We start from the raw sequence: 24,966 nt of genomic DNA, 5'->3' as shown, positions 1-24,966 counted from the left end.
GGTACATACTGTACCTTGCAATTTGGTGTTATTTTCATCAGCCTTACAAAGCTTCAATAGGGGCGCTGAGTACTGCTCAAGCATTTGGACATCACTAGAAGACTGAACCACCAGCAGAACAAGTATGCAGGCATAATTGTAGGCAACTGACTTCTTTGACTTGGAATCACTGAAACAGAGATTTTGTTTTCCTTAAAACTACTACATGTTTCACATTTGCTTCAATTTACAGAACAACATTCAGATTTCAATGTACATAAGGACCTGAACAGAGAACAATTATCTCATACTACAATAAGTGGGGAAATACCATTTATTTATCTATGAAAATAGCTTTGTGAACTTTCACAGTTGAAAAGTGGTATATGAATAATAAGTACTATCAATTCATTAACTTATATAGTAAATTCTCCTTTATAAAACTAAACTTTTATTTTAAAATCGTTAACATTTTCACAACTCAAAGATAAAAGTGGGTCATCCTGGCCAGTATCAAGTAGTATCAGTATCAAGTAACTCAGATGATGGAAAAGAATACTTGCTTGAATCATAACCTTCAGCAGAGAACAACTCCATCACTGAAAGCTCCTTCAGCTCAAAGAACCACTGTACTCACGAAATGAGTCCTTCCACAAGCAGAAGACACCTTTGTGACAGTGCAATGCTCCTCTTAAAGTAGCTTCCAACAAAATTGCTCTCTGCTGAAGGTCAAGGACACAACCCAGAGCTTGCAAGTCCTGCCACAGGCAAACATGCACGACTTAACCACAACTTACAGCTGTTTATACCAATAGGCTTTGAGAAGTTTCTCTTTAATTGTCAATTTCATTTATTTTATTATTTGTTTTTAATATTTACTAGCTGCCTTTCAGCCAAAGCAATCAGATGAGTCTACCAAAAAAAAAAACATTCAAAGTATGAACAACAATAAAAATAGATAACACACAAAAAAGCTGGGCAAAAGTTAAAAACTCCAAGCCAAAAACTACATACTCTAAGGGCCCGAGCCTATCCAACTTTCCAGCACTGATGCAGCTGTGCCAACTGGATGTGCACTGCATCCTGCTGTGGAAGGGCAGTCATGAAGGTCTCTTCAAGGCAATGGAATATTTGTTACCTTACCTTGGGGTGGATTGAGGGTGCAACAGTACTGGAAAGTCGGATTGGATTGGGCTCCAAAAGAACAGAGCAAATAATGTTTTCATCTGGCACTGAAAATAACAAAAAAATGGAGCCTGGCAACTTTGCTGGGGAGGCAATTTGAAAGCAGGGCATCACAACCAAAAAGGCCCTATCTTCAGTCATTGCCCACCTCCGCAGGCTGAGAGACTTGAAGCAAAGCCTCAGGCAATGAACTTAGAATGGCAATATGTACTCTCCTGGAATAATCATGTATCTGAAACAATGAGCAGGTTTCAAATCTGCTCATCTAAATATCCTAATTTGCTTAACCATATACACCTTATGGAAACTGCCCAACATTAAAACCTAGAGGAGAATAAATATCTCTAAAGCAATAACATCTTCTAAAAATTAAATGGCAGGCATACAAAGCAAGACTTAGCATAAATTAGAACTCTTTACTTTCAAACTTTAAAAAAAAAAGTTCCACTTGAATTTCAGCAGCAATGTCTGGGTCACTCTTTCAGCCACAAGTGGGCTTTCCATAAAAAAAGCAAATCAAACAAGTAAGTGGGGGGGATCTACTGCAGGCACAGTGAGCTAAGAGATCAACTCAAGATGTTCTGATAATGTGAAAACATAAGGAAGCATCTCCAGCATTTGCTCAAGCATCTCCTGGACTTCCTTTCTGCCCAGGAGCCACATCACCTTGTACCAACTGAGAGGAAGAGGTCAACACATTATCTGATGGCCCAGATAAATAGGCAGAATAAATGAGTTTCTGGTACCCCACAAATAGAAAAAACTGGCTCACTGTGTTAAAGGAGCAAAAAAGAAGAAAAGGGAGAGAGGAGGGTTAGAAATCAGATTTTTCATCATATTTACCACCATATCCCAAAGTTTTAAAACCCTCATCAACCTGCTAAAGTTTAAATTAAATCTAAAGTAGAAAAAATTATAGTTACCCTAATGCCTCTTTGGAATAGAACTCCATTAAATTAATGAGACTCTGGAGGTTCTTTTCAAGGCTGAAAACATGGGCTACAGCAGATCTTCCTACAGGGTTAAAAGTGATCAAGTAAAGATTGTGAAGCGTCCCCAAGAGATCCGAATGGTCTGTTTCCTCAGTGGCTGTGCATCGCTGGAAGTGGCAGAACAGTTCTGAAATACACTGAAGCGTCTGTGTTGAATGAAGAAGCCACAAGGGGAAAGCTTCGTCACTTGCTCCATCAGTCTGGAGACCTTCTTCTTGATCAGGATCAGAAAACTGGCAAAAGGCTCGAACCAGCAGGTTTGTAGCTTCATACTCAGAGAGAAAAAAAAGGAGACCTTTCTGTGACTGTGCCAAGAACTTCAGTATATCCCTGACAGACTGAAGCACACCAGGGTGCACATTTGTGATTGGATTTGATAATAACAATGTGATAGATTCCAGGAAATGATGGTTATGAAGGTACCTGGAGAAATGCAAAATTTCGGTTAGGAACATATTGGCAAAATTCTTCTATATTTTGTGGTTGTTAGTCTACATCAGTAACTTACTACTGTGATTCTGAACAGAGAACCAAATCCCCTCTAATGGACACATAACCTGATCAGTTGCAGCAAAGCATTAATGATGACAAGAAATTCAAACTACACCTTTAAACTTAAATTTAACTAGTAATAGTTGCTATGATGATTTTCTATTTATAAAAAAGGCAAAAACACACACACACACAACCTTGTTCTACATGTTAAGAATAGCTGCTTCTCCCTCCACTCAGTCATAAAAGATGTCTACTGGTTTAGTACAGTTTATTCATTTATACTCCACCTTTGTACACAGACGTGCACTCTCTAGAGTTTACCACAATTAAGAATTTTGTGAGCTGGACTACCAACCTTAGAAAACTGACCCCAATTACCCACAAACACAAAATGGTCACCAGAAGGTATCACTGTCTGCTACTATGAAATATTTCTTTAAAATTGCTACATAAGCAAAGAGTATTACAGATGTAATGAAGACTGCAACTGCAACAGGCACGGAAGTGAGGGATTTTCAAGAAGTGCAAATGGAGTAAGAGAGCCTTTTAATGTAAATTGTAAGCGAATATGTTAACAACTGGGGGAGAAACAAATTGGTAACAAACTTCGGTATCAATACAACTGAAGCCACTTACCTGAACAGCACTGGGAAAGGGTCATCCCTTTCTGGGGGTCCTGTAATACGTGCTGTGGTTGGGAATGATTTCACAGGGGGTTGGATCATTGTATGAGGAGCAGTCTCCATCAAATGCAAAATCTCATCCAAAAGATTAATGAGTTTCTCGATTTCTCCTTCACTCATACTGGAGGACTCCAAGAGGTTGTCTATATCCATGGGGGTCTCTACATCATTTTCATAGTCTTGGTTGCCTCTCTCAAGTCCACTCTCTGTATCTTGGTCAGTCTCAGAGTGATTAGAAAGAGGTGGAGGATTTTCCGCTAACTGGTCAGCAAACTTTTTGACCTCTGACAAGATCTCATAGAAGTGGCATTTCTGTAGAATTGCAGAGCCTGCAGTGACTACCCTTACAGTCTGGTCCAAGAGGATAAGCTCCAGTAGCCTCTGATAGCCACTTTTCTCATGAGTCTCTAATCCACTCCTCAGAAAAAGCTCCATTCCTTCAGTCATGCTAATAACACTATCCAGAGCTTTGAAGGCATTGAGTTTAAGAGAAGAGGAGACATGATCTGCAAATAGCAGCTCAAATAAGGAATTAACTACTCCTGCTTGCAAAAGCCCTGATATTCCCTGAGTCCCAGATTCTGACAATGAAGAGACTAGTTTTGTCCCAGCTTTAAGCTGACGGACATTCAAAGCAATGGGCTGTCTCAGAGCTACCTGCAGGTTTAAAGATTGCATTGTCCAGTCAACCAACTGGCTTATATAATCCTGATTTGCATCCTTTATCTGCAAATAGCTCAGTCCTTTGACTATTAAACTTGGAATTTCCTCTAACGCAGTGACCCACTTTGCACCTCTCTCCTCCTGATACAGTTCCAGGAGTTCAGTCAATTTAGCAGATATCTCAGCTGCCCCAGAATTCTCCTTGTCTGGATCTTGCTCTCTCATCTTGGTGACTTCCGTCTCAAAATTAGTCTTGTAGGGGCAACTAAAGTACAGAAGTGGCCCAAGCTCCCGATCAAAAGGGTCATAAGTCACAGGTGGCACTCTGGCTAGATCTTCAGCAGTGTATTCAATATCAAAGCTTGGATACTTGAATGTCTCACGTTCCAAGTCAGCAATCCCATCTTCATCACTTGAAATCTGCTCATAGCCATCATCCCCTGCAAAAAAGTGACCTTGTTAGATGCATTCAGCCATAGCCACCCCAGGTAAGCAACCAATATGCATTACTGCTTGGTAAAAAAACAAACCCCAAAACATCTCCACATTTGCTTGTAGATATGGATTCCCAAATAGTGATTCCATTTTTAAATGTTTGCAGGAGTTTTTGCCAACAATCAGCAAAATGTCTCCTGACAAGACCTTCAACCAATATCAGAACCATGCAAAAGCACCACATGACTACTCTGTCTGAGGTTCTCCCCACCAGTGATTCCAACCCTTTGTTCTAGTGATTTTACTTCAGTCCAAAACAGTCACAATTTCTTCGAGGTTACATTCCTGTGCACACTTACCGAGGAATAAGCCCCCAGTGAGACTTCCTTCCAAATAAATATGGTCAGAACTGGCTTCAAATATAAATGACTCATAAGTAAGCCTCAGTGTGTCTTACTCCCAGGAAAGGTTACACAGAATTGCAGGAAAGGATTGCAGACGGGCAGTCCAATCCTGAGCTGCCCGGAGCACCCAGGCTCGGCGGCACCAAAAAGGGCTGCTGCTGAATCCTGTGCCTCTCGTGCTACCGCGAGAGGCTCCTCAGGAGAAAGGATGTTCATCCCCTTCCTCCGAGTAAGGCAAGCAGCCCCGCAATGGGGCTACTCACTTTACGTAAGGAAAAGGCACTCGTGTAGGGCGCGTAGCCCTCCACAAGCGCCCTGGATCCTGTGAAGCTCAGCTCCGCTGATCCTCCCCAGCACTCCTCCCACCCGCCCCTCGGCACGTCTCCTCCCCCCCGCTGGCCTCCCCCCTCCCTGGAACACCTCCTCCACGCTTCCGTTCACGCCCCCACCTCCCGTTCCGCTGCTCTGTGGTCCGGGAGACCACCGAGCCACGGAACCTGGGCAACCACCCCGCGCTAGCCCAGCACCAGCCAGCACTGGGCTCTTAGTTATCTATTCACAACATGTGTCCTGGGTAGCCTTGGTGCTGTTTGTCATTTGCTTAGAGAAGCTTTTGGTTCTGCTTTAAGAGTTACAAGAATGTTATTGTGCTTTAGTTTAATAGTAGAAAAAACATTCAATCTCTAAAGGTTATTTTTTTAAAAAATTATAGAATTTTTAAGTGGTGCAGCTCTGGGGAACTGAATACATGATGTATCTAGAAAAGTGGAAGCAGAAATCCATGCAAGCAGTGGAAAGTTCATGTCGTCGTCCCTCCAGTTGCAAACCACTTGCACAAAAAAAGACCACATTTTAGGATTATGGAACCTTTCAGAATAATGTAGAAAATTGCTTGAAGGGCCACAGCAGGAGCTGGGAATCTGTTGAAATCAGGGAAGGGGCTCATGCAGGTTAATGATGTCATAAACACTAACTTGCAGAAGCATATTCTATATAGCACTCAATATGGAATAAGGAAAGAATCTTGCCTAGCAAGAAAAAATTGCAGATTAAGTGAAAAAATGAGATAGCCAACAGAAGCACCACTTTGAAGAATGCTTTCTGACACTTCCATAACAAATGCATACCAACTATAAATTTATGGCATCAAAAAAATCTTATTGGTTGGAAGAATGCTAATCCCATATACATTATTTCCTCACTTCTCATCCAAAGTTGTTTGCAGCTTCTCTCTTGCAAAAATGAACAGCTCAATCTCATTTTTCACAAAAGAAGAGTTCATAACATTTAAAAAGCTTGCATCTTTTCTCTATTCCAACTTAAATGCCTCTTAAAAGTTATCGCATTAAATTCTACAGCTCCAAAGCCAGTTCACCCATGCATGCACAGGACTCTAACTGTAGCACTGAATGATGATGACTTACATGTGTGAATCAGTTAAGCCACACAAATAGTACCTTTACATTCACCAATGTGAACTCAGAACAATGTTTTTCAATAGAGACAGTTCATACATGGGGTTCAGAGTCAAATGCAGAGTAATCAAGTGATGAGTATGATGTATGTGCATGCTAAAATCAGTACTTTCTATGCTAATATTTTGTCTACCTTCGCCTTCCTCCTCTTCATCACCTTCTTCTTCTTCCTCCTCCTCCTCTTCATCCTCCTCTTCCTCATCCTCTGGAATACTCTCTACTGTTTGACCATCATCATCCTCTTCATCCTCCTCTTCTTCTTCAACATCTACCCCTTCTTCATCATCCTCTGCTTCCTCTGGCTGGTCTTCTTCCACATCTCCTTCATCAGAATATGGGCCTTCTTGGTGAACAGAGGTCCGATCAGGAGAAATAGGTTCAAAGTAATCTTCTCTGTGATCAACATCATCATCCTTTTCACCAACCACTGAACACAATATAATTAAAAACAAGGCAATGTATTAAAAATTTACGGCAAAAGTTGGTATGTTTTTAAACAGAAGAACTAGAAAGCAGTTTAAAATAAAAGCAGCAGATGCTACATGTCCTCTAGGGACTGAAGCCTGTCTCTTTTTGTACCTTAAATTTTTAAACACATACATAATCCACACTCAGCCTTTGTTGCTTTGGTTCTGCAGTCCTAAGGCAGGCAAAGTTCTTTTCTCAGCAGGCTGGTTTGCCAATTCTTCCCTAAAGAGAAGCTCTGGGGATGCATCCTGGCACATCTCTATTACAACTGTAACTTCCCAGTGGCAATTCAGCGGTGGATGCAAAAATACCACTCATGAAGAACTGGACCGTGACTTCTGGGACGTGGAAGAAACTTAACATATAATGACTGAAGTGACCCAACACTTGAAATTAATTTATCCAAGGAACCGAGAACAGCTTTTAGTCTCACAACCTCTTGTAAGCTAGGACAGACCTTCAATATCATCAGAGTAGTCTCACTTTTAATCCCACCCTGCTTTCAATTATTTTTCAGTATTTTCCCTAAAGCTACCAAAAAAGCACTGCACATAAGGGATTTTGACATCAGCAGTGAAAATTGACAATTCTCCTAACTCTAGAAAGACCCCAAAGTGTTTCCCTTATTTTCCATATACAAAGCGTACACACAATTTTTGAAAAGCAGAAAGAGGTACCTGAAACAGGCATTGGCTCATCTTCATCATCATCAGGAGGAGGAGGACCTGGTGGAGTCCTTGGTCCTCTGGGCTGTGGTCGTGGAGGACTGCCATTGAATTGGTCCTCTTTTTCTCCATCAGCTGTAAAATAAAAATTGCATAGAAAACGGGTTTTTTTCTAATTAAAAAAAAGTTTGTCACAACTCAGAAAAGACACAAAGGTCCAAACTATCTTCACATTTCCCCTCAGTTTACAAAGCAGTTTGGAGGCAAACGCAAGAGCTGCTGAAAGCTAAACTGCTCCAGTGCATGCATTATAGCTTCCTCTTTTAGCAACTCTTTCATCAAACTCTCAAAAATACATTAAAACATCTGGGAATATTAAAGTACAGTAGTGCGGGGCTCAGCTGGGAAATTACTGAAAGAAAATTATTCAGAAAAGCTCTGATTCACATACAGATATGGACAAGCTTACAGATCACAGCCAGAAACATCAGCTAGAAGTAGTAGTGAAAGACCCATTTGCAAACTGATAATTTAACTTTTGCAGTTAATGATCATCAAAAGAAAAATGTTGTTTTAATTTAATTAGTTTATAAGTCCTCACCAAGTTTTGGAGTTCTTTTTAAAGCCGTTTGCTGCTGAGGAGGTGGCGGAGGTGGCGGCGGAGGTGGTGGAGAATCCCTATCATGACTTACTACTCTGTCAACAGAGCCATATATTGCCAGTGTCAAGCAGTTGTACCAGCCTCTTAGAACTAATCCATCAGTATTAACCTAGTTTTTAAAAGACAGAATAAAGCATTTCTCAAAATACCGACTTGTTACTACTTATACTAGTTGCTCAATAAATCTCTAATAAAGTGAGACTGAAACTTTAGCAATAGTGTTGAGAGCCTTAACTTTTATTTGAAAAGCTTATAGCACTGAAGGTCCCTGACTTTCATAAAAATTCTGTTCTGGACAACCTTGTGCAAGCTGAGTTTTACATAAGTTAGAATAATTGCTTCTTCCTCTACTCACTGATCTTTGAACATAGCAAGGCAATGCAATACCTTCCAACATCCATCAACCATAGCAACTCCTTCCAATGGGAAGCAGAAAGGCAAAAGTACTCAGAAAGCAGCAGACAAGTGAAGGATGTGCCAGTGCAGCTTCTGACTCTCCTCACCCTCCCTCAGTTGTTGATGCCATCAGCAAACCTGCCATCAGCAAACCTTACATAGCCTTAAATAGCCTTAAATTTACATAGCCTTAAATAGCCTTAAATTTACATAAGTCAAAGCTTTTATAACTTGGGGATCCCCTGTACTCAGTGGTAGGTACGTGCCTAAAAACATAACCTCTGTTTTCGATCTAGATTTCTTCCTGAAAACTAAATGCCATATACAACTGACAGGCATGTTCAGGACTGCCAGCTGGAGCTCCACAGAAGGTTCTGAAACTTTACTGAAAAAGGTGTGGCTCTCTATTACTTATGCATCTTGCTGCTGACTCCATCCACGTTAATCTGAAACTATAGAGCAGTGGTTTAATGCTCACCTATAGCATTTTATAGCACTGAGAACAGTTAAAAGATGTGGCATTATACTTAACTTCCACATCAGAATTTACAAACAGTAATTACCTTTGCATTGGGCCTAAAAATAATTGAAGAGTTCTCATCATATTCCAGGCTGTTAAACAAAAGAGAAAATGTGTTAAATGTCCAGCAAGCCTTTATGCAAAGTACTTAAAGAAACTAAATATGAACTGGCATCTTGAGCCAGTTGGTACCTCACAATGGGACTTTCTTCCAAGCACTATTTCTTCCAAGCATTAAGCTAAAGAATACAGTTTTGAAAACAGCACTTTTTACTTTGTAGACTGCTTTCACTATAAGCACATGGAAACAGACTCCATGTATTGATCCCCACTGCTGAGCACATGCAGTAGCTGTGCTGCTACAGCTGAAGTGTGCTCCATTCATGGCAACTGAAGCAGTATCAGATTACTTTCCAGACCCCACCTTGCTCCTTTGCTTGGAGCTATCCCAGACTTCCACAGCCTTGCAAGGCCATGATGCAAAGGTCAAGATGCCATGCAAAGGATCTAGAGAAGATTCTTATCTATTCCAGCAATGTAGCATAACTGCACTTCATTCCCCTGGCATGTGTGGTTGGGCTGGAAATCAGACTGAGGACTAATCTAGAAGGAACTGTACTAAGGCAGCAGGCTTACATTACAGAGTCATAAAACATTATTGTTAAGTCCTAACAGGGATCTACAACATCTCCCAAACAGAGGAACAAATATACATACCTTGACAGCAGCCCAAAGGACAGTGCTGATGGAAAGCAAAGGAGCAACAATCCAGAATTTGCCAAGTTTACTACCAGCAGAAGTAGCCAAACCACACAATTATGCCCAACGCTCAAAGTTTGTCAAACACGCAAGCTTGATGCAAGCTGATTGCTGGGGATCTCTTAATTGTGTTTAAAAGATTGAGAACAGGCCACAGAGTCAACCTCTTTCAGAGTTACTTTGCCCACTAGCCTTAGCCCTGGTTAAATATTATTCGCCATGGCTAACACTATCAAGGGTTCTGTCTTAACCAGGACTTGAAACCAGATTTAAAGCTAGTTGGCAAAACCTTGTTAAGAGAGAACATTTTAGAATTCACCACAATTAGTGCCACTACCAATTTAACAGTTAACTGTTGTTAAGACCACTGGGAGAGAAGTGCAAAAGGACACAGCCTCCTCTCATATCTCTCAGAGGCAGATCCCTAACATTACCTCTGCAAAGACTGCATCTACCTTCTACCAAGTTAGACTATTGGTCCATCCACAGCAAGTATTGTTTGACAGAGACTCTCCAGAGTTTCAGACAGGTCTTTCCCAATTCTACCTGGAGATGCCAGTGACTGAACCTGAGACCTTCTGCATGCAAAGTATCTGCTCTACGTACAACACATATCTCCTGCACCAATCTGTAATTCCTTGAAGAACTAAAATAAACACAGTCCCATACAATCTTGTATGTCTCTAGAAAATAAAGTTATTTATCATTAGTCTATGTTTCTCAGATCTTACCAAAGATATATCAATCTTTCCTGAAAATATTATGACCAGGAGGGAGAAATACACCTATATAAAGTGGCCTAAAGGACTGCACTCATTCTGTTGCATATGCTGCGACCTACAAAAGAAGTAATTTAGCTTATATTCAGCACCTACAGTGCAACAACACAGGAGTCTTAGATTTTGGCACAGCGGTAGCGGAGAGGAAACAATGGAACCGATGGCTTGCAGCATAAGGGTTACTCCTTGACACACAGTCCTTTCAAACAGAAAATCAGAGCTACATCCAAGGGAGGCACTGACAAGTCAATTCTCTATAGATTGCACACTCTACAGCTTTAGAGTTAACAAAATCTAGTGCTTATGATGTAATTTTATGAGTGCTTACCTTCCCAGTCTGTCAAATACAGGGGCACTTGGCTTGCTGACATTGTTGAAGAACAGGTCTAACTGAAATGTGTGAGGGGATGTTTCCCTGGGAAAAGAGCCAAAAGGAAAACATGAATTATTTTACAGAAGCCTGATGAACAGGACAGTCGAGGCCTGAAATACCGATTATCATATAGTTAACAATCTGCAAGAAGATAGCTACCATCTCAAAAAAATGAGTTCAACTTTAAAATCATAACAGCACCACTACTTTTTTAAACAGTCTTCTAACTGTTAAAGTTCCCAGTTTTGTCAAGTTCTTTGATACCTAATTAATAGTAGCATTTTAAACACATAAATACACACTATCACAGAATCAAAATACACTTATAAATATTTCTATTCAAGTTGATTCAGCCTTCCAGTATTCAATAAAAAGACACCATAACATTTACAAATTTGTTTTTGTTTTCATTCCATAAATCTGTCATTTCTGTTAGAAGGACATCTAGGAAACATGCCAGACAGTGATTTTAGAAATTTTACTTTTAATTTTAGGAATTTTACTAGCTTCCAGACACACACACCCTGCAGATATAGGTTGAGACTAATTATTCGCGTGGGTTCCTTTCCAAACACTCATGTGGATGGCAAAAAACGCACTATAGCAAATCAATTTAAAAACCACGTTTCTTTGCTCCAGTGATTTAAAAACAGCCTTGATGACCTTTGTGATGCAAGATAAGAGATGTAAGAGATAAGATGTAAGATAAGACAATCCATCAGTGCTTCACTCAGCCCCTCCTTTCGGCAATGCAAAACGATCACCTTTCTTTCACTGCTCAGGGACAAGGGAGGGGTCCTCTGGAGAGAGCAGGATTGATGGATTGTCAGCCAGCTGCCCTCTCTCACTCTCATTAAGGAGGATATTGTTAAAGGTCTGTTCCGTTTTTTAAACTGATTTTAAAGGGGTGCATTTTCCTCTTCTCCAGGGATCAGCACATTCCTTCTCATTTGCAGGGGCATTCGTGTTGAGTCAAATCCCTGTATAAAAAGTCCATATATAAATATGCTGGACCTGTACTAAAACTTGTGGATAATTGAATCAGCAGGTGGGGTCCATCTCCCACATCCAGGAGGTAGTCTCCTCCTCACCCCAGCACTGTCTTTTCTAGTGGCTGTCTGCTGGTGTTCTTTTGCATCCTTTTAGATTGTGAGCCCTTTTGGGACGGGGAGCCTTTAGTTGTTTGTTTGATTTTCTCTGTAAACCGCTTTGTGAACTTTCCTTTGAAAAGCAGTATATAAATACTGTTGTTATTGTTATTGTTATTGTTATTGTTATTGTTATTGTTATTGTTATTGTTAATAATAATAATAATAATAATAATAATAATAATAATAATAATAATAATAATAATAATAATAATAATAATAATAATAATAATAGTCTGACCCCTGAACCTCATAAAGGGGGAGGGATGGATGAGAACAGCATGCATTTTGTTCCACTACTTGCAGAGTCACCAATTCATTGTTGTTAGGCACCTCTACAGCTAACGGGCAAAGACACTGCAATGGCACGTAAATCTAGCAAGGGAAAGTCAAGTAGCTTGTACTCAGATTTTATTTCATTTGCCTCTAATTTTAAGACCACCCTTTTCCTAATTTCAAGGGCCTATTTGCTTTAAACATTTAATCTTTGCCTAATTTCTCTTTTTAATAAACTTTTTACTTTTGAAACCTCACCCTGCTGCTTCAACCAGATCAGAGAGCAGAAAGCTACTGCCCCTCATGCTCACTTATGACCAACACTACAAGGTTGTGCACACAGCTGGCCTGATCATAAAGCAAGCAGTGCAGCTTGAATCAAGCAACAGATCTGAGGAAGCAGTAAATAGAGAAGGGGTGCCTTGCACCCCACCTGTCTCCAATCCGCTGCTGACAGAGCCGCTCCAAAGAATGAAACACAGCAAACCGACCCCTTGCCTCTTTATCCTACCCCTTCACACAGGCTTGAAGAGTCCCAACACACTTTGAGTTTCCTACTTTGTTTAAAGGGTCCATGTAGAGGAAGGAGCAAGATAAGAAGTGTGGTTTTTTTTGGAGAACAGAATTTGCACACTGCTTCAGATAGGGCTCAGACTGGGCTTGGTTGTGCATATTAGTGCAAAGGAGTTGGGATTACCCAAGTAGACTGGCTCCCCAACCACTTCTTTGCAACCACTTCTCTACTCCACTGCAGGATGCAGTACCTACGTTGCTGGCAATGCTGCATCAGCAGTGGAAGATTGGATAGGTTTGGGCCCTGTGTGTGTCAGGATGCTTTGCCTGTCATCCTTGCCCTAGAAAGTATCTGAGGATGTGTGGGTCAGAGACAAGGCTATGTGCTTTGCTTTTCCCCCAATCCTGGACAGCAGGCTGCAATTCGTCCCCTCCCCATCACCAGATGGGGTATAAATGAATTAAATAAAGTGACAAAACAACCAGAATTCCTCTCATGGACTTATTGCATGGTTCTGGGTTAGTCACTCTCTCTCAGACTCAGCTCCCCACTGTACGATGTAAGTAATAGCTGAACCTGCAATAGCATGACAAAGCACTCTCAAAGTCAGCAGGGCTGTATAAATAAGTAGCAATGGATAATTTAACCCAGCCATTTTCAACCACTGTGCCGTGGCACACTAGTGTGTGGCGAATGGTCCACAGGTGTTCCACAGGAATTTGGGAAAAGGCCGTTTATTAGTAGGGCCAATGGGGATTGTGAGCCCCTTACTGGCAGCATGGTGTGCCTTGTCAATTGTAAAAAACCTGATGGTGTGCCTTGACCATTTTAGTGCCTTGTCAGTGCGCTCTGAGATGAAAAAGGTTGAAAATCACTGGTCTAGCCATTTTCAACCACTGTGCTGTGGCACACTGGCGTGCCATGGATGGTCTGCAGGTGTGCCACAGGAGTTTGGGAAAGGATCAGCCAGTACGGTCACTGGGGAACGTGAGCCCCTGCTATCAGTGCGGTGTGCCTTGTCAACTGTAAAAAAACTGATGGTGTGCCTTGTCAGTGTGCCTGACAATTTTAGTGCCCTGTCAGTGTGCCATGAGATGAAAAAGATTGAAAATCACTGGGATAGTCTCTTTTAGCACTTACCCATAAGCCCTGTTTTCTGGCAAATTGGAGTGAGCTCTTACTCCTGGAGGGATGACCCGTACTTCATTGATGTAAACCACACATGGAAAGCGCACCACATCTACATTGGTACTTTGCTTAAAAAAAAAAAAAAAAAGGAAACAACTCATGGAGGTTAACACATATCTTAATTTTGCTTTACAAGAGCTGAAATGACTTTGTAAGGGAAAATTATATTATGCTTAGCCTAGAAACTGTATAAGACTAGCAATGATAAGATAGTCACCTCTGCCATTTTTCCTGTTAAATACAGGAATTTGCATTGAGCAGGGCCATGAAAAAAAGACACATAAATATTGAAAAAGACATGTCAGTTGAGTCCTAGATAACAGTATTATAGCTGCTGCAGCAAAAAGGAATGGCTAAGGGGGACAGACCCTACACCTAGAGACCAGAAGAGCCACATTCTGTTGACAAGAATAAGACGAGCAGAGGCAAGTCATCTGTGAAGACAGGCAGCTGGAAAATAAGAAAGACCAGGAGGAAAACTGGCTAATGAACAGAGACAATAGTGTACGTCACTGCCACTGCGCACATAAGAAATTGCAGCACCAAAGCTCTATTTATAAGCACCTAAAAGAGAACAGTTCAACTGCTTAGTATAACGTCACACTACTTAGGTGGAGTTACAGGTAGGCCCCCATCATAAGTCCTTATTGGGTCTCTTGCCAGACCCTCTCCTTTTTTAATCTCCAACATTTTTTAAAAAACTGGCTATTCACAAATATATAAACAAAATTTAATTTACATCTTTAGCAGAGAAGCAAAATGAAGCAGTAGCTCAATTTCATAGTAACTTTTGATAGAGTTCCCATTGAGAGAATAAAGTTCAGAGATGCCAATTAAAGGGTTCAGTCATAAAATACAATTACTGCAACAGTGTTACAAGGTGCTAACAAGTGGCATTTCATAGCCAAGATCCAAAGAGCTGCTTTGTGCATGCTGAATAGGATTTTTTTTTTTTACTTTTACCTTTGAAAAGACTGGAATAGGCAATCTACAGGCCATATCTAGCCCATCACAGAAAATCATCTGGCCCACAGTCTCACAAAGATATATCCACCCAGTCTACAGTGGACCTAAAAAAGAATTCAAGTTTGTAATTCTCTCTGTAAGGCTACACTCTAAGCACATCAAGGGCAGAAGCTTCCTTCAGCATCATTCTCTGTTTGGGTATGTGCCACTCCATGCTGTGCCCATCTCTTTTTTCTTAGTTCTATGGCCTAATAGGGAGATTTGCACATTTGTACTGAACATTCATTTGCACTTACTATTGATGAACCTGATGCAGAGGAAGACTGCCAGTCCCTGTAATAGAGTTTCCCAATGTCTTATCAAACACTGTGTTTAAAACTCCTCAGTTTCAAAACAGATGTTTGCCAAGAGGCAAGTAGAACTCCTGTTCAAGAAACTGAAGCCCAACACGTTCCTGGCAAATGAAACCAGTTGTACAACTCCTTGGATCCAAGACATTATCAGTTAGGCTAATATATAATGTTTCGATAGCTTCATTTTAAGAATACATATTATATTTAGAGAAAATTCAAAATGCAACAATAAATTTGGTAAGAGATTTGAAGCATGGAAAATTTGAAGAAAGGTTCAAGGGAATAGGCAGGTTTAGAGCGAAATCCTAACCTTCAGTTAGGTCACCACAAGTCCCCTGTGCTGGCATACAAGTGTCATGAATATGCAGAAAAAGCACATTTGTGATGACTCAGGAGTCAGGTAGGCCAGGAGATAGGATGTGATGTCTGCAGTGCCCCCTTTAAGAGTTAAGGCCTGGGGTTTCAGCAAAGGATGTGCTGCACAGCTGCAGCCACTAGAGGCAATGAGGTCCCTAGGGATATAAGGCGCACCTGAGGCAGGAAGAGGGTGTGGGTTGTAGTAGAGAGAGAGTAGAGGCAGACAGGCAAACCTACTGGACTGGTGGCTTATGACTCTGCCTTGTGGACTGACTGACCCACAACTCTGCTAACCAACTAATGACTTACTGGACTTTTGGACTGATTATCTGGCTCACTGACTAATGGACTACTTGAACAGACTTTGGAGTGCAGGAGAGCTGAGATGTGCTGCTATACCTGGAAGGACTGTTGCCTTAAGAACTGGAAGGAGGGATCCCTGCAGTTTAAACAGGCAAGCTACCCTGGTGGTGGAGTCTAGCAGTACTGGGGCCATTGTTGGGGAGCGAAATGGGAGCTAATTAGCTTAGAGGGGACACAAGTCCTCTGAGTGAGCCTTGGATTGGGAATCTGGCAGAACAGGACTCCCTTTACTCAACAGAGCAAAATCTTACAGCTAAATACTGAAGGACCAGATAATGTTAGTCCCCTGCCATAACACTTTGCATGGTTAACCTATTGGAAGTACCACCAGACAAAACTGGCAATGATACGATTGCAAGTTACTCCTTGATCAGGAAACCAGATGCAACACAACAAATATTGGTAAGAGGCACAGGACAGATGGGAGGGCTTTTCTGAGCATGCAAAAAGTGCATGCTGCAGTCCTGCCCACCAAGTCGAGCCTCCTACCACTGCTTGTCACATCACATTGCTGGTCCTGCTACCTAGCAGCAGGGGTCTGGGGGTCCCATGACACCACCTCAAGTACCACCAGTGGTACAAGTAACACTGGTTGAGAAACTAGATTTAAGTTATTGTTGCTATTGATAACTAAGAGTGCAATCCTATGCATGTCAACTCAGAAAAGCCACACCCTGTTCAATGAGGCTTACAGCTGGGAAAGCATATTATCCTTGCTCTAGCAAACTTGTACCACAGAATCATGCAAGTACAACTAAAAATACACACAACCACAGTACAACACTTCAAACTCTTTTTCAAAGAACCAATATCCTTTGGTATGATTATACTGGAAGGAATGTAAGAATTGTTTGCTTTGAAGATCTATTGTTTTAACAAAGTATCTTTCATCTGGTCTTCACAAATCTGAGCACACACTAACTCATCTAGTGAATGCTTCACTATAAAGCATGTATGTACATGTGGTAACCAGTGGAACTCTTCATATGTTCCCAGACAGTGGTGTGCTGATGTATCTTAATGGCTAAAGGTCAAAGGGCATACTAGAGTATAAACAATCAGAGCATTCAACCCATCATGCTTACATGATTCAGTGCACTTTGGATTTATCAAATCCAAAGAAAGTGCATAACCCAAGACAGGGGTCATTTGGCTTAAAAAGCCACTCCACTCTACAGAAAACAGACTGAGATGCTTAAATATAGCAGGAATGTAAGAGATTATAGTACTGTATCACAGTAATGTACACAGTTTATATAGTCTTCAACAGAACTCTACTGATATAATTTTCCAGCACTGATGCAGCCATGCCAACAGGATGTGCACTGCATCACAGTGCAGTCATAGGGGGTCTCCTGAAGGTAAGGGAACACTTGTTCCCTTACCATGGAACTGCATTACAACTCCACCAATGCTGGAAATTTGAATAGGAATGGGCCCTAAGTCATCAAATTGTGCTATTGGTTGCTGCAGCAGCACAAACACTGACACCATCATTGCAGAGTTCAATCCAACCCACCTGCATTACAATAAACAGTAGGTCTGAAAAGGCACAAATGATGTCTCACAAAGGAGCCTAGAGAGAACCCAATCCCTTTCTACCAGTCACTGGAAGCCAATCCTAACCAACTTTCCAACACAGATGCAGCCATGCCAACGGGTCATGTGCTGCATTCTGTGGTGCAGGGTCAGTCACAGAGACCTTCTCAAGGTAAGGGAACATTGGTTCCCTTACTCCAGGGCTACATCAGCTCCAGAAATTTGGTTAGAATTGGGCAGTGAGGGCCCAACCCTATCCAACTTTCCAGTGCCAGTGCAACTGCAATACAGCCCTGAGCTCCCTTACCTTGCGGTAGCCTCTGTAACTATCCTCCCAATATACAATGTAGCTCAAGCCCCACTGGTAGGGCTATACCAGAGTTGGAAATTTGAACAGGATTGGATCCTGAATCACATAACCACCCCTACATTGCATACTTGGGCTACTGATGTATTGGCGCAACCAAAGACAAAAGATATCACTATGTGATTAGTGTAAGTGTAAAGGCACTAGCTGTATCACAGTTGTTTACCACTTGGCACAGGACTGATTGCACAAGTTTTATTCAAACTCCTAGTGTAGGAGGAGAGAAGGGCACTGGAGAAAAAGTCAGTAGCTTCAAGAATGTGTGTAAAATGCTCTAAACCAGTGGTTCTCAAACTTTTTCGCACCAGGACCGACTTTTTAAAATGACAGTCTGTCAGGTTCCACCGAAAGTGTCTAGAACCTGGAAGTGCCACCATGGCTGGAAGTAACATCATTAAGCAGGAAAATTTTTAACACACACCCCCCCATACAACAAGATCAATTTTTGTTAAACAGATCAGTAATTAAGTAAAGAACCCTCCTAATACTCCCAAGCAGTTATTGATTTTTTTAAAAAAATTCCCCAATATTTCAAAGACTACAATCCTATCCACACCTACGCAGGAGTAAGCTCCATTGACTATCATTGTTAAAAGCATATACATTGTAGCCTGTAACATTCTGTACAAATCTGTAACATTTCCTCAAATGCAGTCACATTCCGTGGTAGCATCAAGTCTAATATATTTTTAAAAAAATACACATTGAAACAAAAGGGGACCCACCTAATGGGTTCCAACTCAAAGTCTAAGGAACAAAGCTCTAAACCCATGCAAAAGAGCAAGCCATAAATAAAAAATGCCACACACCCACACCAGCATATAGACAATGTAACATCTCAGGTTACCCTGAGAGTAATTAACACCATCTGATGGCTTCATGAGTTCTTCACCTCATTATTAACACCCACTTGTCAGCCACCCCATCATCATTTCTCTCACGTTGATATCAAATGTGCTTTAACACACAAATGGTTCAACAGATGTACACGGCTACATACCAGTACTTAAGGACACTGCTATAACATGATAGTGGATTCACTATCCAGATGGATAAAGGAAGCAGGGATTTTCCCACTTCTTCAATGCATAATCATGGATTATAACGTGGATTCCAGTCCACTGATGATAGCGATCTAGCATGGGAACATGCTCTTTTGAAAAAGGTGCAGAAGAGAGCGACTAAGATTATTACTGGGCTGGGGCACCACCCTTATGAGGAAAAGCTACAGCGCTTGGGGCTCTTCAGTTTAGAAAAAAGGCACCCGAGGGGAGACATGATTGAGACCTACAAAATTATACAGGGAATGGATAGAGAGATATTCTTTTTCCCTCTCACACAACACCAGAACCAGGGGACATCTACTAAAATTGAATGTTGGGAGAGTTAGAACAGAAAAAAGAAAATATTTCTTTAACCAGCATGCAATAAGTCTGTGCAACTCTTTGCCACAGGATGTGGTGATGGCATCTGGCCTTTAAATGCCTTTATAAGGGGATTAGGCAGATTTCTGGAGGCAACATCCATCACAGGATACAAGCCATGATGCGTCTGTGCAACCTCCTGTTTTTAGAAGTGGGCTACCTCAGAATGCCAGAGGCGAGGGAGGGCACCAGGATGCAGGTCTCCTGTGGTCTTGTGTGCTCCCTGAGGAATTTGGTGGGCCACTGTGAGATCAGGAAGCTGGACTACAAGACTTTGGCCTGATCCAGTGGGACTCCTCTTATGTTGTTAACTATGCCAAATTAACTAACAATGAATGCCTAGCATCGGCTGTGAGTGGGGGGAAATTGCTAGCATTAGTGTGCAGGGCACCTACACCCTTTAACTGAGAACTTACTAACCTGACTTTTGAATGAACTAATTCAGCCATTTTCAACCACTGTGCCATGGCACACTAGTGTGCCGTGAGTGGTCCACAGGTATGCCACAGGAATTTGGGGGAAGGTCATTTATTAATACAGCCAATGGGAGATGTGAGCCCCCACTGACAGCATGGTGTGCCTTGTCAATTGTCAAAAACCTGGTGGTGCACCTTGACCATTTTAGTGCCTTGTCAGTGTGCTGAGAGATGAAAAAGGTTGAAAATCACTGAACTAATTTGACTAAGGCTGCCATCCTATCCGCATTTACCTGGGAATAAGCAGTATATAAATAAAATAATAATAATAATAATAATAATAATAATAATAATAATGGGACTGACTTTTGAGTAGACATGGATAGGATTTGGGCTGTCAGGCTGCAATTCTATCCACACTTACCTGGGAGTAAGCCCAGCTGACTACAAGAGGACTTACTTCTGAGCAGACATACATAGGATGGGACTGTCAGGCTGCAGTCTTCACCACACTTAGGTGGGAGTTAGGCCCATCGACTACAACAGGACCTCTGAGGAGACATGCAAAGATGGGGCTCTGAGGCCGCGATCCCATCCACACTTACCTGGGAGTAAGCCCACTGACCATAACGGGCCTTACTTCTGAGGAGACACGCATACGATGGAGCTCTACATCAGTCAAGCAGCGCCCAGGCTCTTCTCCTGCGGGGGCTGCAGCCCCACCCTGGAGTCTGGCTCCTGCCCACTGAGCAACCCCCGCCCGGGAACAGGGAGGCCAGCAGGGCGCCCTGAGGAGGAGGGCAGGCGCCCGCGCGCCCTCTTACCTCCGCGCTCTGGTGCTTGAAAGTGTCCAGGAACAGCAGCTCCGTGCTGGCGTCCGCCGCCATCTTGCCTCGGCGGAAGCGCCTTCCTGAAGGGCGAGCACTGCCGGTGCAGCGGGGGGGGGTCTGGTCGGAGGAGGAGGCGGGCGCCTTGTGGTCCTCCCGCTCAGAGGAGCAGACAGAGCGCCTATGCCTTGAAACGGGGCATATGGGCTACACTCCTGTCCACACAGGGACTCCTGTCCACAGGGGATGGACAGAGTGGATAGGGAGATGCTCTTTACACTCTCACATAATACCAGAACCAGGGGACATCCACTAAAATTGAGTGTTGGGCGGGTTAGGACAGACAAAAGAAAATATTTCTTTACTCAGCGCGTGGTCGGTCTGTGGAACTCCTTGCCACAGGATGTGGTGTTGGCGTCTAGCCTAGACGCCTTTAAAAGGAGATTGGACGAGTTTCTGGAGGAAAAATCCATTATGGGGTACAAGCCATGATGTGTATGCGCAACCTCCTGATTTTAGGAATGGGTTAAGTCAGAATGCCAGATGTAGGGGAGAGCACCAGGATGAGGTCTCTTGTTATCTGGTGTGCTCCCTGGGGCATTTGGTGGGCCGCTGTGAGATACAGGAAGCTGGACTAGATGGGCCTATGGCCTGATCCAGTGGGGCTGTTCTTATGTTCTTATGTTCACACTTTCCTGGGAGTAAGCCCCATGGACTCGAATGGGACTTACTCCTGAGCAGACAGGCATAGGATGGGGCTCTGAGGCTGCAGTCCTGTCCACATTTTCCTGGGAGTAAGCCCCACTGAGCACAATAGGACTTGCTTCTGAGTAGACATGCCTAGGATTGTGCCCTTGGGCAGGTGCAGCTCAGCAGGGAAGGGTTTGAAAAGCTGCACCTGCCACCATTTCCGCTGCTATGCAGTGGTTAAAGGCAAAGGCACTCTGTCCCCGTTCGCATCTGGTCACCCTAAAAATTAAGGGAGCTGTTGTGCGGGGAGGGGGGAGTATCTAATTTATTAATTTATTATTCGGTGGAACTTCTTGCCACTGGATGTTGTGAGATGGCATCTGGCCTTAAAAGGGGATGGACAGAATTATGCATTATGAATGAAAAAGCCATTATAAACAGCCAACTGGGTGACTTGATACAAAGTGGGAGACAGACTGCCTAGAAGACGGAGTTCTGGCAGGTGTAGCTCAACAGGGAAGGGTTTGAAAAGCTGCATCTGCCAACGTTCCCTCTTCTACACCATGGTTCCAGGTCTAGACACTCTGTCCCCCTTTGTATCTGGTAACTTTAAATGTGGGGGGGGGAGGGGGGAGACATTAGGACTGTAGCCTTAGGCATGATTTATAAGTACATATTAAAAAGCTTCACTGATAAAAAGTGGGGTGTAAAGTAGGTATTATTGAAATGAAATCAGTGAGACTTGTAGCTAGCTCAATGTGTTGGCATCCTTCAGTCTCGAAAGACTATGGTGTCACGCTCTGAATGGTGGTTCTGGAACAGAGTTTGGGGGAGGGTCATTTATTAGTAGGGCCATAGGGGGATGTGAGCCCCCCACCTGCAGCATGATGTGCCTTGTCAATTACAAAAAAAAAAAAACCTTGACAATTTTAGCCCTTGTCAGTGTGCCATGAAAAAGGCTGGAAATCCCTAGCATAGAGCAGGCGGCCTGCTGTGCAGTGGCATAGCTGGAGGGGGTGCAAATCATTAGTCTTGCAGGGAGCCTCACCCAGCGTGCAAGGGGCCCCCCTCCCCTTCGGAGCCATGGGGTGGTGGGTAAAACAGGCATTCGTCTGGAATGGCTCCGAAGATGGGGAGGAGAGGCTCTTTGCATGCTGTGGTGAGGCTCCCTGAAAGACTTGGTGCTTTGCCCCCTCTAGCTACGCCACGGCACAGCAGACATCGCATTTACTTCTGTTTTGCAATGTTTATGTTGTTTTTTTTGGTGGCAGGGGCGGGGGAAGCAAAAGCTTTCAGTGCACAGCCCCTGGCCTAGGGTGACACCTCCTCTGGCTACGCCACCCCCTCTGCTAGAGCTTTGCACCCCCTCGAGCTCTGCCACTGCTGCTGTGCAGTGTTTAGGATCAGTTTGACTTTATGGGGTTGGGCCACTGTGATCTGGGATACCTTTGGCTGAAACCCTCCTTGCAAATATTGCAGCTGTTTTCAGCTGTGCCACAAGGCAGACTTAGGTGTGCCACGGGGCCAAAGGAGATGGGCAGCAGCCACAGGTGAGGGGGAGAAGCAGCTGCTTTGACCCTCACTCGGCGGGCGGGTGAGAGGAGCAACCTCTGCTGCTTTGCATCTCCTGCTGCTGAGCAAGAGGAAGGCTGCAAATGAGCGGATCCTCATTTACCTGGGAGTAAGCCATTGAATATTACTTCTTACTTCTGAGTAAGTAATATTACTTACTTACTTCCCCTGGGGGCTGGGGATAAGAATAGGCCCTCGGTTTGGCTGTACTTGTAGTAAGAGGCGACTAAACAGCCACCGGGTAGATGGGACTCGTTAGCCTGGGAAGGCAGCTTATCTGAGAGAAGGAAAACTCTGATCCCAAACCTCCACTGCCTTGTGGCTACATCCAGTTATGGAAAAGGCTTCAGGAGTCAACCTCGAGGCAAAATCCAGAGCCGGAGTCCCTGAGGCAGTTCATGGCTGAACACAGTCACGTTCTGGCAACTCCTGCGATGCCACTGGAACCAACCGTATTGGCCTCTGCCTTTCCATTGGACCATTTCAGCGACGTGGAGAGGGGGGATTTGCTGCATGGGTAACAGCCTATCCTCCATACCTACTTTACCCAGGCTTCGCGCACTGGAGAGGACACTCTGTTCCAGAACCACCATTCAGAGCGTGACACCATAGTCTTCCAAGACTGAAGGATGCCAACAATAAAAAAACTTCTGAGTAGACACACCTAGGATTGGGTATCAAGTCCCCCCTGGACCTGATTGGGCAGCTTGAGAGCCCAGAGGAGGTCTGCAGAGTGAGGGAGGGAGGCAGGAGCAGGCAGGTCAGACGGGAGCGCGTCTGCTGAGACCACCAGCCCAAGAACTGGCTGGCCTGGCAAAGGGTCCATGAAAGTCCCTTTTCCTGTCACAGTTGCCTGCAACTGCCCTGTCTTGTCTTTCGCCTTTCAGAGGAAGGGCTTTGGGCCACTATCCTTTCCACACTTACCTGGGAGTAAGACTCATTAACTATTATGGGGCTTACTGGTAGGTAGTCTGCTGAGGCCGCCAGCCCAAGAACTAGCTGGCTAAAAGGGCCTGGTGCCCCAGTTGCCTGCAACTCCCCAAAGCAACCCTCCTTGCCTTGTCTTTTGCCTTTTAGGGGAAGGGCATTGGGCCACAGTTCTATCCACACTTACCTGGGAGTAAGCCCCATTGACTATAGTGGGGCTTACTTCTAAGTAGACATGCCTAGAATCCGGCTTTTTGTCTAACTCTTTTTTCTTAAATACAGGAGCAGGCAATTGGCACTTCTCCCCACCCCACTCTCTCCCACACGCACATCCCCCCATCTCATAATCACAGTTAGCACCTCTCTTACTATCCCTCCCTTCACTCCTCCATATCTTTCCAAGGTCCAGAATCACCTTCCTCACATTCTCCCCCCCCCCACTCCAGCTGAATCCTGCACTTCTTTCAATCATTGCCCCTCACCCCACATCTCTTTCACTATGTGCTCAGTCTGACCTCTCTTTGCCAGCACTTTCTGGCATTACACTTTAATAACAACCTTTTTCCTCCTTTCCAGAATCACATATACTCCAATCTTCATACTCTCCAAACTTCTTGTGAGTCTTTGGCTGCAATCCTAACCACACTTTCCTGAGAGTAAGCCCCATTGAACAAAATAGGGCTTACTTCTGAGTAGACCTGGTTAGGATTGTGCCCTTTGTCATGTGATGATTTAATTGTATTAATTAAAAATTAGTGTAGTTTTTAATGTAAATTGATATAAAAAGTATTAATGTAAATTAATGTAGTAATTTAATGTAAGAAGAAAACTGGAAGTGTGCCTTGACAATTTTAGTGCCTTGTCGTTGTGCAGAGAGCTGAAAAAGGTTGAAAATGGCTGCTGTATTGGCCCTCACTGCAGCGGCACCAGGCCAGAAGTCTTGATCCCCAGCAAACTGTCCCACCGCGAGCAGTTCCTCCAGCCGCACTAGTGGCGGCTTCCTGCGCAGGCTCAGAAGTTTCATTGAAGAAGAAGACCTTTGGCAGCGAAGGGCAGCTGGCGTGTAGCCACTGGGGCTGGTGCCTGCTGCGCAGCCCCACCCGATGC

The 24,966-nt window shown here is 43.4% G+C and overlaps 1 protein-coding gene across 4 annotated transcripts in view; it reads right to left on the bottom strand.

Moving 5' to 3' along the window:
- Positions 1–20,745, bottom strand: part of VIRMA (vir like m6A methyltransferase associated) — a 40,240-nt gene extending 19,495 nt beyond the window's left edge. For 3 of the 4 annotated variants that reach the window (XM_066623764.1, XM_066623766.1, XM_066623767.1), the window contains exons 1-10: positions 20,668–20,745; positions 14,011–14,126; positions 10,888–10,974; positions 9,065–9,113; positions 8,046–8,214; positions 7,457–7,579; positions 6,445–6,738; positions 3,288–4,437; positions 2,088–2,579; positions 15–169 (exon numbers count right to left, since the gene is read on the bottom strand). In XM_066623764.1, coding sequence (XP_066479861.1) covers positions 15–169; positions 2,088–2,579; positions 3,288–4,437; positions 6,445–6,738; positions 7,457–7,579; positions 8,046–8,214; positions 9,065–9,113; positions 10,888–10,974; positions 14,011–14,126; positions 20,668–20,730 — 2,698 coding nt within the window. In that variant the 5' untranslated portion in view covers positions 20,731–20,745. Of the gene's footprint in view, positions 1–14; positions 170–2,087; positions 2,580–3,287; positions 4,438–6,444; positions 6,739–7,456; positions 7,580–8,045; positions 8,215–9,064; positions 9,114–10,887; positions 10,975–14,010; positions 14,127–15,021; positions 15,081–20,667 lie in introns of those variants that run through there. The other variant, XM_066623765.1, reaches the window with a different exon arrangement.
- Positions 20,746–24,966: the final 4,221 nt, after the last annotated feature.

This window comes from Tiliqua scincoides, chromosome 4 (genome assembly GCF_035046505.1).
Source record: "Tiliqua scincoides isolate rTilSci1 chromosome 4, rTilSci1.hap2, whole genome shotgun sequence".
Classification (NCBI taxonomy): Eukaryota; Metazoa; Chordata; class Lepidosauria; order Squamata; family Scincidae; genus Tiliqua; species Tiliqua scincoides.
This window is presented reverse-complemented; position numbering and strand designations above follow the sequence as displayed.